Raw genomic sequence first — 14333 nt, forward strand, 5'->3', positions numbered from 1 at the left:
GATCAATATATATAATTCTTCCATCCGTACAAAAATAAATAAATGTATTGATACATTAGAATATGTATATTAATCAACTGACAGATCTATCACTCCATGCAATGCAAATTTTATTAAAATTAACACATAATTAATACTGCCCAGCACCTTCCATTGGCTTGAGCACACTGGATGCGCGAGGGTTAGATGCCTTGGACGTTAGCTGTGATCCGAGGCCCGAACATGCTCAGATCCCATGTTTGCAATACTATCCGGCATCTTCTCTCGATCTGAGCACTCTACATACCCAAACCCAAGTTCTGTATATCTAATTAATTAATTAATTATCTAACTAATTAATTAAATTAATATTTAATTAACTTTTACTGACGGCATTCCAGCCGTCACTAATACTGTTATTAATAGTAGACAACATTAATCATCGCTAATGCCATCGCTAATACTCACAGCACTAATGCAGGGATGGATTGCGGGCAAGGGCAGGGAGGCAGGGCCGAGGCGGCTAGCTCGGGGCTGCAGGCAAGGAGCAACGGGGCTAGGGTGGGGGCCGTGGTGCCGTGGGGCCATGGGCTGGGGCGGGGGCCGTGGGCTTGGGGCGATGGGGTTGAGGTAGGGCCGCGGGGCCAGGACGGGGGCTCGAGGGCAGGCAAAGTTGGGCCGCGGGTTGGGGGCGGGGGCCAGCGTGGGGACCGCGGGCTAAGGGCGGTGAGATCGGGGCGGGGGCTTGGGGGCCGGTGAAGTCGAGCCACAGGCTGGGGGCGGCAGGGCTATAGGGGGCGGTTGGGTCGACACGGGGCCGCGGGGGGTAGCGAGGTGGCGGGCCGGGGGCGATGAGGCCGGCGAGGTTGGCTCGGGGTCGTGGGACGTCGAAAAGGGGGGTTGGGGAGGTGAGGATGCTGGAGAGGAAGATTGGGGGACAGGAACAGGAGAGAATGAGTGAGAAGGAAAATATTTCAGTTTTATAAAAGATTATTAGCGATGGTAAATTTAAAAATAATAATCAGATCGGATCGGATCATAAATGGATATTATCGTCACTAATATCGTCAGTGTTTGTATTAGCGATGAAAATATTCATTTATGATCTGATCTGATCTGATTATTATTTATAAATTAAAAATAAAAAAAATTATAATAATACTACTTGCATCATATGGCAATGCATCACGCTAACCATCCATCTCAGTTCGTATAGATCCTCATCTTGGTCTTAGTTTGTTCCCGTGGATATAATTTCTCCCGAAATAGAGTGATGATTGATGGCATTTTTCTTCAGAAACTCATTTGCACAAATTATAATTAAAGCTCGTTCACATCATCCACCGTCCTGAGATGCCATCTCAATCAATCATCGTCGTCTTTATAACGTGAATGCCGTCAGGTTGGTTAATTAATTGCCCTCGAGAAAACGCCTTGAGAGAACGAACAAATACCGGAGCCGACCCCAAAGGCCGTGAGAGCGACGCCCAGGGCCTTCCCCATGACCTTTGTCTCGCTGGCCCATTTTTTATGCATGCAGTTGGTATACGCTCAAGCCTTCCCGTCCCCAACTAGTCCCGCCCGTCCCCCGACTGTTCGCTCCCCGTGCTCAAAACTCGTCAATTTCGGCCGCGATTCGCCTCCACGCCAGCGATCATGCCTGTCGGAAACCCCGCGGCGGAGACGCCGACCGTAGAGCGGGAGCAGCTCCCGCCGGTCCTCCTCTCCCGCCCGCTCTCATCCCCCTTCCACGACGCGCTAGCCTCCAAGTTCCACTTCCTGAAGCCTTGGGAGTCTCCGCTCCCCCGCGACGAATTCCTCGCTGCCCACGCTGGCGACGTCCGGGCCCTCCTCTGCTTCGGCCCCAACCCCGCCGTCGACGCCGAGCTCCTTGCCTGCCTTCCCAAGCTGGAGCTGGTCGTGGCCTTCAGCACCGGTGTCAACCACATCGACCTCGCGGAGTGCCGGCGGAGGGGCATCGCCGTCACCAACGCCGGGAACGCCTTCACGGAGGATGTTGCAGACTATGCGGTGGCTCTCTTGATTGATGTCCTGCGGCAGATCTCCGCGGCTGATCGGTATGTGCGGCGAGGCCTCTGGCCGATCAATGGGGACTGTCCGCTTGGTCACAAGGTCACTTCTTGTCTTCTTCCGGTTGTTTCCGTTAAACTTGCTTGATTCTTGAAACTTTTGTTCATCTCAAAATTTCTGTTAGATGTTGATAGCTCTGGCTGTGAATTATTGGAGATTAAAGAGGACAGAGGATAAGTGGGACTCTAGCATTAGAAAAGCGACTCCGTGATCTTTTTATTCATGGAAAGAGCTGTGTGAATTTCGGAGTCGTTCATTGCCTGATACCTTTGTTCATTAAATTATAACAAAAATTCTTACTTTTGAATAAGGATCATCAAAAAGGAATTTCAGTTGAAATTTTAGTGGTAAAGTGGAAAAGTGTCTTGTTTTTTGTCAGCATGATTCAGAGAGGGTGGAGATCTCAGAAAAGATAATCTTGTCATATGTTAATTATTAGTTACTACAAAATAGTGTATGTACTCTAAGATATGACTGAACCATGTTATACATCTATGGTTGTAGGATATATTGAATGGCAATGAACATAAGATTGTGTCCTCATGATTTCGCAATGAAGCTCTGCTGACTGGCTCGTGAATATTGCTCTGCTTTTTTGTGGAGGGAAAAAAAAATTAAGGGCTGCATTATCCATCCATGATTTGGCAGAATCAAAACAATCTCGATGCCATATAGGCTAATAACTAATGAAATCTACAAAAGCAAAGAACTCAAGCATGAGTTAGCAGAACAGGATAACCGGCTATGTCAACTAGTTCTCTTATCTTATGGACTACAGTTAGTTGTTTCATGTTCTGATCTGTCATGCTTACTATTTTTCGGTCTTTTGGTTTTAGTTGGCTGACAATTGTAAGGTCTGTTGGGATATACCGACTGACCCCCATACGCCGACTTACCTTCGGATCGATCTGATCGACGACCGACGGACGACTCTACCGACCACACCGACCGACGACTGTCGACAGTAGCTGCCGACATTATCCGGCCGAAGGAGTGTCGGTCAACCAATCCATGTTGTTCCTGATCGATCGAGCGGCCGAACCCATATTACCGACTCACTGTCGGGGGTGGCAGCCGACGTCCGACTTAAGCAAGGCACCAGACCAGCCGACAGTGCCTCCGGGTCATCACCCGATGTCCCGACAGTCGAATACCGACGTATGGTCGGCCAGCTCCTCCAAACGCCGTACGACTGCTGAGGGCCGCCGTCCTGACAAAGGTATGCGGCATAGCCGCCTTGGGACATTGTCCTGCCAAGGACATAGATTAATCCTAGCGCTGTGACGGCCCACGGCGATTTGACAATCCGCGGCGACTCTGACAGCCTCCGACGATTTGATAACTCCTCCCATTGTCTGCGCCATTAATGACGGCGCCATACCGCGCTCTACTATAAAATGGAGAAGGCAATAGTGCTGGAGGAGGTTCTTTCGAAACCTCTGAACTCCCCCCTCTCTAGCTCTCTCTCTCGCTGAGTTCCTTGATTCTTTTCTACTGTTGCCTAGTCTCCTCTCTGACTTGACCGTCGGAGGGTCCCTATCGGAGGGTCCCTATCGGAGTCACCTCCGGTCAGTGCGGACTTCTTTTGCAGGCGCTCATTCCCGACGATCAGGCGACGAGGGGATTGGCCGCAACAGGTTTGGCGCGCCAGGAAGGGGGGGCGCAGGGATCACGACCCCCACAGAACTCGAAACACCCTTTCAAAATGACAAGAACCAGAGCTCAGCGATCGAGGGCCACCGGATCGGCGAGGCACTCTTCCCGTCGGGAAGAGGCCTCTCCTCCACCCTCCATGACGGAACCTAGTTCTCTGCATCCTGTGGTAACCACTGAGGTGCAGATCGCGACGATCGTGCGGCAGATGACCGTGCTAACAGATGCGGTCAAGAGCCTTCAACAACAACCAACTCGGTTGCCGCACTCGCTGGCGGAGCAACCGACGGCACACCCGATGCCCTCTAAGAGCAGCCGCCGACGCCCGCGTCGGTCTCCGTCCCCTCCTCAGGAGCAGCCGTCACAGCACTCCCACCGAGAGGGGGAAAGGCGGACACGGTATGATACCCACCGGTCCCAATGACCGTCTCCTTCCCAGCTGGAACGAGCAAGGAAGGAGAAGCGGCCGTGAACACCGTCCGCCTCCCTCTCGGATTCGTCGGGAGACTCCACCTCCGGGATCTTTCAGCACCGACGGGCCGACGACCACGAACGCAGGTTCGAAGAAATCGACCGTCGACTTGCTCAACTCCAGACGGATGGCCAGAAGTCTTCGAACGACGTCGACTTTCGGACCACCCAACCTCTCTCCCGATTCATCCTCGACAAACCGATCCCTAATCGGTTCAAGATGCCTTACGTAGAGCCTTACGACGGCTCCACCGACCCAATTGACCATCTGGAGAGCTACAAGGCTCTCATGACAATCCAAGGGGCAACCGATGCCCTCTTTTGCATCGGCTTCCCCGCCACACTCCGTAAAGCTGCCAGAGCCTGGTACTCCGACCTCCGCTCGGAAAGTATCCGCTCCTTCGGACAGCTCAAACATTCTTTCGTAGCCCATTTCAGCACCAGTCGGAAGCCGCCGCGAACTTCAGACAGTCTTTTTTCCCTCAAGCAGGGAGAAAATGAGACTCTACGACACTTTATGGTCCGATTCAACACGACCACGCTTGAGGTCCGGGACCTTAACGAAGACATGGCTATTTCGGCCATGAAGAGGGGGCTAAGGGGATCCCGATTCACATACTCCTTGGACAAGACCCTCCCCCGGACGTACGTCGAATTACTGGAGCGCGCGTACAAATACATGCGCGCAGACGAAGGAGCTTCCAATCGATGCCTGACTTAAAGCACAGGCCGGAAGAAAAAACGAAAGAAAGGTCGGGCCCCTACTGAACCCAGCAGGCCCCCCACCGATAGACGGGCCTTGCCCCGACGATGGAGTCCGAGATCGATGCATCGCAGGTATGACTCCTACACCCCGCTCCTCGTGCGCAGATCTCGATAGAGATCGAAGGAGCGGAGTATCTACGACGGCCTCGGCCTCTGAAGGCAAAAGGGCCTCGACCAATACGGCTCGATCGTCGATCGTCGAATCAATGGCTCGATCACCGATCGCCGAACCGACGGCCTTGACCTCTGAAGGCAAAAGGGGCCTCGACCAATATGGCTCGATCACCGATCGTCGAATCAACGGCTCAATCATCGATCGCCGAACCGACGACCTCAACCTCTGAAGGCAAAAGGGCCTCGACCAATACGGCTCGATCGTCGATCGTCGAATCAATGGCTTGATCACCGATCGTCGAACCGACGGCCTCGACCTCTGAAGGCAAAAGGGCCTTAACCAATACGGCTCGATCGTCGATCGCCGAATCAATGGCTTGATCACCGATCGCCGAACCGACGGCCTCGGCCTCTGAAGGCAAAAGGGCCTCGACCAATACGGTTCGATCGTCGATTGCCGAATCAATGGCTCGATCACCGATCGTCGAACCGACGGCTTCAACCTCTGAAGGCAAAAGGGGCCTCGACCAACATGGCTCGATCGTCGATCACCGAATCAACGGCTCGATCATCGATCGCCGAACCGATGGCCTCGGCCTCTAAAAGCAAAAGGGGCCTCGACCAACACGGCTCGATCGTCGATCGCCGAATCAACGGCTCGATCATCGATCGTCGAACCAATGGCCTCGACCTCTGAAGGCAAAAGGACTTCGACCAATACGGCTCGATCGTCGATCGCCGAATCAATGGCTCGATCATCGATCATCGGACCGACGGCCTCAGCCTCTGAAGGCAAAAGGGCCTCGACCAATACGGCTCGATCATCGATCACCGAATCAATGGCTCGATCACCGATCGCCGAACCGACGGCCTCAGCCTCTGAAGACAAATGGGCCTCGATCAATACGGCTCGATCGTCGATAGCCGAATCAATGGTTTGATCACCGATCTCCGAACCGACGGCCTCGATCTCTGAAGGCAAAAGGGGCCTTGACCAACACGGCTCGATCGTCGATCGCCGAATCAAAGGCTCGATCACCGATCATCGAACCGATGGCCTCGACCTCTGAAGACAAAAGGGCCTCGACCAATACGGCTCGATCGTCGATCACCGAATCAATGGCTTAATGACCGATCGTCGAACCGACAGCCTCGGCCTCTGAAGGCAAAAGGGACTCGACCAATACGGCTCGATCGTCGATCGTCGAATCAATGGCTCGATCATCGATCGCCGAACTGACGGCCTCGACCTCTGAAAGCAAAAGGGCCTCGACCAATACAGCTCGATTGTCGATCGCCGAATCAATGGCTCGATCATCGATCGCCAAACCGACGGTCTCGGCCTCTGAAGGCAAAAGGGGCTTCGACCAACACGGCTCGATCACCGATCGCCAAATCAACGGCTCGATCATCGATCGTCGAACCGACGGCCTCGGCCTCTGAAGGCAAAAGGGCCTCGACCAATACGGCTCGATCGTCGATCGCTGAACAATGGCTCGATCATCGATCGCCGAACCGACGGCCTCAGTCTCTGAAGGCAAAAGGGCCTCGACCAATACGGCTCAATCGTTGATCGTCGAATCAATGGCTCGATCATCGATCGTCGAACCGACGGCCTCGGCCTCTGAAGGCAAAAGGGCCTCGACCAATACGGCTCGATCGTCGATCGTCGAATCAATGGCTTGATCACCGATCGTCGAACCGACGGCCTCGGCCTCTGAAGGTAAAAGGGCCTCGACCAATATGGCTTGATCGCCGATCGCCGAATCAATGGCTCGATCATCGATCGTCGAACCGACGGTCTCGGCCTCTGAAGGCAAAAGGGCCTCGATCAATACGGCTTGATCGTCGATCGTTGAATCAATGGCTTGATCACCGATCGCCGAACCGACGGCCTCGACCTCTGAAGGCAAAAGGGCCTCGACCAATATGGCTCGATCGTCGATCGTCGAATCAATGGCTCGATCATCGATCGTCGAACCGACGGCCTCGACCTCTGAAGGCAAAAGGGCCTCGACCAATACGGCTCGATCGTCGATCGTCGAATCAATGGCTCGATCACCGATCGTCGAACCGACGGCCTCAGCCTCTGAAGGCAAAAGGGCTTCGACCAATGCGGCTGGCTAACTTGCCAACTTAGCTTCGACTAAGAAAGGGCAAAACGCCAAGACAACCGCGACATACCCGCCCGACCAAGGTCTGGGCAATGGGTATTCGACTTGCGACATACCGACCCGGTCACGACCGGTCGAAGGATATTCGGCTTGCCACCGTCTATCATACGACTCGACATGCTACGTCAATGGATATTCGACTTGCGACATACCGACCCGATCACGACCGGTCGAAGGATATTTGGCTTGCCACCGTCTATCATACGACTCAACATGCTACGTCAACGGATATTCAACTTGCGACATACCGACCCGGTCACGACCGGTCGAAGGATATTCGGCTTGCCATCGTCTATCATACGACTCGACATGCTACATCAACGGATATTCGACTTGCGACACACCGATCCGATCACGATCGATCGAAGGATATTCGGCTTTTCACCGTTTATCATACGTCCCGACGTGCACGCCCGACCAAAGGCCGGACGATGGATATTCGACTTGCCATCGTTATCCTATCCGAATACGTCGGATGCTACTCGACTCTGCAGAATGTTCATGTCGACGAGCAACGTTCTAAGGTTGGTCGACCTCTGACCCGACGTGCACGCTCGACCTACAGTCGGGACGACCGACATCGGATCGTTCGTTGATGCGATCGCCAGAGTCGGGGCAAGATATGACGGAAAACCACTCCTTTCGCCCGAAGCCGTCGCCTACGTATTCACGCGAGCCAACACGACATCGAACTCGGGAGTGGGGGGAGCAACTGTTGGGATATACCGACTGACCTCCATACGCCGACTTACCCTCGGACCGATCTGATCGACGACCACGGACGACTCCGACGGACGACTCTATCGACCACACCGACCGACGACTGCCGACAGTAGCTGCCGACATTATCCGACCGAAGGAGTGTCGGCCGAACCAACCCATGTTGTTCCCGACCGACCGAGCGGCCGAACCCATATTACGGACTCACTGTCGGGGGTGGCAGCCGACGTCCGACTTAAGCAATCACCAGACCAGCCGATGGTGCCTCCGGATCATCACCCAACGTCTCGACAGCCGAATATCGACGTATGGTCGGCCAGCTCCCCCAAACGCCGTACGACTGCTGAGGACTGCCGTTCTGACAAAGGCATGCGGCATAGCCGTCCTGGGACATTGTCCTACCAAGGACATAGATTAATCCCAGTGATGTGACGGTCCACGGCAATTTGACAATCCGCGGCGACTCTGACAGCCTCCGACGATTTGACAACTCCTCCCATTATCTGTGCCATTAATGACGGCGTCATGCCGCGCTCTACTATAAATCGGGGAAAGCAACAGTGCTGGAAGAGTTCTTTCGAAACCCCTGAACTCCCCCCTCTCTAGCTCTCTCTCTCGCTGAGCTCCTTGATTCTTTTCTACTATTGCCTAGTCTCCTCTCTGACTTGACCGTCGAAGGGTCCCCGCCGGAGTCACCTCCGGTTAGTGCGGACTTCTTTTGCAGGCGCTCGTTCCTGACGACCAGGCGATGAGGGATTGGCCGCAATAAGGTCTAAATTCACTTTTGTTATTAACTTTAGCCTTTTCTTTTTTTGGAAAGATGTAGCTGGGGTGGAAACTGGACAGTTCATGCCCTCTCTATTTTTCTGAAAATGAATATCATACAGTTTTTTCTACATTGGGTCATGGATGTTGGAGACATGACAAGCTGAAATTAAGGATGATGCCTATGGTCAAGGCTCAAGAGTAAATTACTGTTTTACACCTTATGCAAAGTTACATAAGAACTTAGTTTGAAATTATAGACTTCCTTTTTTTCTTTCTTTCTTTTTTTCCTGAAGACATTATAACATCCTTGTGCTGAGCCAGTTCATGTCTAACTAGCATGGTTAATGACTTGACAAATACAGAAGGCTAGAAGATCCATTTGATTTGTGCACATTTATCCTAGAGGAATGTATTGGTCCTTCTGCTATATTGGTCTCTTATAGTTTTGGTAGCACACATGTGACATATGCTAATTTGACATGATTATCAACTTTGTGTTTTACACTAGACAATACATGAACATGCGGGCCTCTAGAGAATTGATATTCCGATGTCGCAGCTACATGGCACTTGAGCTACAATATATTGAGCTTTGATTTAATCATGAAAATGCTTCTATTAGAGGGTCTAAGCTTTTGCGAATAACAACTGGTAAAAGTTATGCCTCTTTCCAGTTCCTGAAAATTTTCTGATTTTATTCTAGAAAAAGATGCAGAAGGGAAAGATGGTTCTCCTATGTGGACTTGCTGCATACATAGGCATAATTTTGCCCCTGCCAGCTTAAAGACATGCTAGTTGAGAATGCTTTCCTAATTTATAAAGCTTTAGAAAAATGATATCTGATGCAGAAGCAGCAGAGCGTGACTCAGGCTAGAATTCAGTCTCTTTAGCAGTTGAAAGAACATCTATCCGATGTGGTGTCTTGGACCAGCTTCATAAAAACACCTTGAGTAAGCCTTCTGACATATCTTGGGACTTAAGTTACTGAAATTGGAGTCTGAAGAAGGGAACTGTGGCTGATTTATCTTGTAGATATCAGAATCATGAAGATGGAAGCTTAATATGTGCTGAATGGATGACATAATTTCTTCAAAATATCTGTCTGCGGGAAGAGCATTTATTGTTTTTTTCTATAGCGATTGTTGGTTCTGTTTTATAATGCTCTTTAAGTTTATCTGTGGGTTACTTAGCATTTCCACAAGCCAAGAATGTTATAGGATTGGTTTGTTGACATTTAGAATTTTCATTGAGTCAATTTCATTTTTTTCGAGGTAGAAATTAGTCCAGACTGCTTACTTAATTCAAGTTTGAAATTGGAGAAGTTATTATGAGGCGAGACAATTTGAAGTCCTCACTACAATTCTTGTATCGATCCAATGAAAAGATGAAAAAAAGGAGATGCAGTTTATTCATCACGAAACCTCAGTATAACTTCCCAACCAATCCTCAATCTCTTACAACTGCATATTGGAGTCAAATAACCATGGTTGAGTTACTGTGTACCTGCAGACCTGAGAGAAAAAGTCATGAATCTGGTGCATTTAAACTTCTGCTCTGTTTTACATGCATTTTTCTTCTTTAGAAAAAATAATACTTATGGTGGTTGTTCCTTTCTGTTTTTTGGTGGATCATTTCCTTCTGGTTATTTTGGGTTTGTTTGGTTAAATTGGATTTCAAATATTATTAATATTCAGTTCTCTCTGTAAATACTGCACTACAGTTTGCAACAACTGTCAGGAGAGTATTCGAATCAAGCTTCACAATACAATAGGCTACTAGTGGTTACATATTCTTGCTCAAAGAATTGAGGACGTCTCTAATAAATTTCTACAGTTATTGTGCAATGCATTTATTTTTATTCGTTACTGAAAAATTGACAAAATTCAATTTCTGAATTGCTCATATATGAGAAATTTCATCTGGTCTTGTGATTTAAATGACCATTTTACATGCTTCAAATAGACAAAATACAGTTTCTGAAAGTACTGCTCTGGAACCTTGTGCTTTTTGATATCATTATTGTAGCATGTTCTCTGGCCATGAGAGGAAGAAATTACTCTTCACTATGATTCTGTTTGCTGGCCAAGTAAAAGAGAATGATATAATCTTTCTTCTCTTTGTTACAGATCAAGTAACGAAGATTGCTAATCTTTCTTTTCTAGCTGCAAACTAGGTGTCGATACAGAACGAGTAACCCTTGTTTTCATTTTTTGTCTGCAGGTAATTACTTAGAAAGAATACAAGTCTCTTGTTACTATCAAAGTCAAAGTTGATATTAAGATAAAGAAAGAACATCTACCCTTTTCCTCTATAGGGAAGCCACCAAGTCATTAGATGATCTTACTTCCTTTCTTAATTTATAAAGATCCTAGCCAGAATTTTACAAGCTCCTTTGAAGGCACAAAATAGGTTGGGTACTGCAATATCCAGTTAAAACCGGTTAAAGTACATACCTTTCTCAAATATTACCTGATCTTTCTTGTGGAAAACCAATAGAATGAGATCTGCACATCTATCTTAATTTTAGGCAAAACCTTTGCTGCTGAGTGGTCAAATGGTAAACAATTTAGGAACCTTGTTTTCTATTCTGGAGCTAACATGACATTATTACCCTTTTTTCTGTGTTCAAGAAATTGGTTTTAAAAGCCCAAAATAATCTTGAAAACTGATCTTGCACATGCTCACATCGTTTATTAGATGATCCCAGAGGTGGCATGATGCCAAGCCTGATTCTGTTTAATGTGAAAATACTCATTGTTAAGACCTGGTATACATTGTTGACCCCTTCCCACATGGTTTAAGGTTTTGAAGTCTGGTGGTTGGTTAACACGGTAATTAAAATGAAAGATCATGGGTTTGAATCCCCTTTAGACCACAAGTCATTCTTGACTCATTTATACTTTCGTATGCATAGTCCTAGATGCACGTCAAAGAGGCGTTAAGGCCTAAATATACGCTGTTGACCGCTTCCCTAAGAACTTTAGCTTTCAGGTTCTAGTTGGCAGGTTAACACTCATAACTTTTAACACAACTGTTATAAGGAAAGACATTTCTGGACTGTTCTTCAAGAGCCAAATGGTGGTGAATCCTTTGACATGTGAATACGTGTGTGTGTGTTTTTGGTGTTTGGTGGGGGGTGGTTGTTGTAAGGTTCAGTGAACCTTTGTTGAACATCCGGAATGGATGTATGCATGTTGAGGTTCAGCAGAACACCTTTGTTGAACATCTGAAGTGAAAGATTATCTTTCCTTTGTTACCATCCTCTTTGGCAGAATGCAAGTAGCATGACAATTTAAGGAGTCTTCTTGGTGGCATTTAAACCTCCTTTGGAACTGAACTTTTTAAGTCATCTGACTTATAAAGCATTACTACCAGAATTTTCTTGATGTGCTGCAATTAATTCCATATACTTCCACAGAATTCTCTATTGCTACATCAGGCGGTTGACTCTATGATACCTATAGCCTTCTATGGTCGAGATTTTTAGGAGACTTGAGGTTCAGTGAAACACCTTTGTTGAGCATCTGAAGTGAAACATAATCTTCTCTTTGCTATTAGCCTCTTTTCTGGAATGCAACTAACATGAAATTTAAGGAGTCTTCTTGGTGGTATATAGCCTTTTATGGTGGGCAATTTTAGAAGAATTGATGTCTTTCAGATGGCGAAGGCCAACTGTCAATTATTTTCCATGTTTCTATCAAAAATTGTTTTCCATGCTTCTATCAAAAATTATTTTCCATGCTGCTTGCTTTTATATTTTACTTCCTGTCTCTGTTAGTATGCAACTACTTTTCCATTTTGACATAAATGATTCATCATGAAATTTCTGTACATGTTGATTTTAGAGATTCAATGTGCATATGCGCATGCAGGCATGCTTGGAACACCATTATTGAACATCTGAAGTGAAATAATCTTTCTTTTGCCACTAGACTCTGTGCCCCATGACAATTTAAGAAAGGTATTTTTAACCTCCTTTAAAACTGAACTTAAGTCATCTCACTTATAAAGTATTACTTTCTGAAACTTTCTTGCCGTGCTGCAATTGATTCCAAATACTTCCAGAAAATTGTGTATGCTAGACAATGTGGTTGAGATTTCTGGGAGAATGATACCTATTGCGGAAGATTCCCGATCCTGCACGAAAATGGCTGGAACAAACGGAAGACCACCGGAGCGGCATTCCTGCAAAATAAGTCCCAACCGGAATTGGCTCCAGTGAGGACTCTCCAACGATCAAGTCAGGAATCTGGCACAACAGAAGAGAGGGAGAGAATGAGAGAGCAGAAAGTTTTTTCTGGGACGCACACGCCAGCATACCTGGGGGTTACCTTCTTATCTCTATTTATAGGAGAATCAATGATATTGAGCCGTACAGATCATATCAGTTGATAAGTTATTCTTCGCTCGTCGTGCAGCTAACAAAAAGGGGGTGACATGACATAGGCTTAGTAAGCATGTGGGTGACGCGTCCTGACTTGACTTATTTAGAAAGGTCACTATTAACCTTTTGGCTCGTCCGCGTGGTGGTTGTCTGCAGTCCGATGCCCGATCTCTCCTTGGACGTCGAAGTCGAGATTCCGATAGGTCTCTACTATTAAATGGAGGGCATCGGTCAAAGAGGAAAATCGGCTAATTAGCTAGAGTTCATCCATCCATCGGTCGATAGGGCTCGGGATTGGTAGCGGAGATATGGACATCGGAAGGCTTTTATCAGGGTTCTGTTCGGAGGGTCAATATTGTAGCGGCCAACCTCCTAGGAATGGTTGGTTGTAATAGCAAAAAATCTCTGGTCTGATTAGGGGTAAGGATGGGCTAAGAATTCTAAAGAATAGTTGTACCTTTTCTAGCTCAATACTTGGTACCCTGAAGTTACCTTGGGGGGAGAGATCGGCCACCATATGGTTAAGGCATAGGAATACGTGGCTGGGTTAGAGGATCAGTGCCACCACTTTAGCCCAAGTTCCTTCAAGAAAGGATCGAAGCGGAAGATGAAAGGACAAAGGGCCATTATGACCGTATCCTATCACATAGAGCCATCTGAGGTATTTAAATACCTCTGACAGCAATCATAAATTGGCTTGGTGCGCAGTTAATCGTGAAAGAGGCGATGATAAGACATAGTATGCAACAGGTGAGCAGAATGACACAATCGGATGACAGAGCCTTTTGGATCAACAGGCAGGAACGTCAAGTGTTCTTCTGCTTAAATTTCAGATAGGAGTCGAGGAGGACATGACAATGTCGAACCCCTATAAAGGGGATCAGTTCTGTCCGATGGTCGACGAAGGTCGATTTCGTTATCAAACTCTTATGTAAGGATCGATTCAGTTCGACAGCCGACAAAGCGATATCTAACTATAGTAAGGCATCTTTCGCTTAATAATTTTTGGCATCATCTATTTTTTTTTCTATAGACGGTCCCCGAAGATATCTATTTGGTGATTCTTCTAGGCCAGCTACTAACAGAATCTTAACGGTATTCAAGATGCATTTCACCGAATGGGGTGAAAGATCTTTAACAATTTTCATTTACCTGTAGTGGCTAATATATCACCTACCCAACATATGCCCATACTCCTGAGTCAGAAGTTTAAA

General features: G+C 47.7%; 1 protein-coding gene across 1 annotated transcript in view; it reads left to right on the forward strand.

Annotated features, from left to right (window-relative positions):
- The first annotated feature begins 1421 nt into the window (after positions 1 to 1421).
- The window catches only part of LOC105043221 (glyoxylate/hydroxypyruvate reductase HPR3), a 34852-nt gene continuing 21940 nt past the window's right edge, over positions 1422 to 14333 (forward strand). The window contains 1 exon segment of the mRNA XM_073255943.1: positions 1422 to 2112. Coding sequence (XP_073112044.1) covers positions 1636 to 2112 — 477 coding nt within the window. The 5' untranslated portion in view covers positions 1422 to 1635.

Source organism: Elaeis guineensis, chromosome 4 (assembly GCF_000442705.2).
Source record: "Elaeis guineensis isolate ETL-2024a chromosome 4, EG11, whole genome shotgun sequence".
Lineage (NCBI taxonomy): Eukaryota > Viridiplantae > Streptophyta > Magnoliopsida > Arecales > Arecaceae > Elaeis > Elaeis guineensis.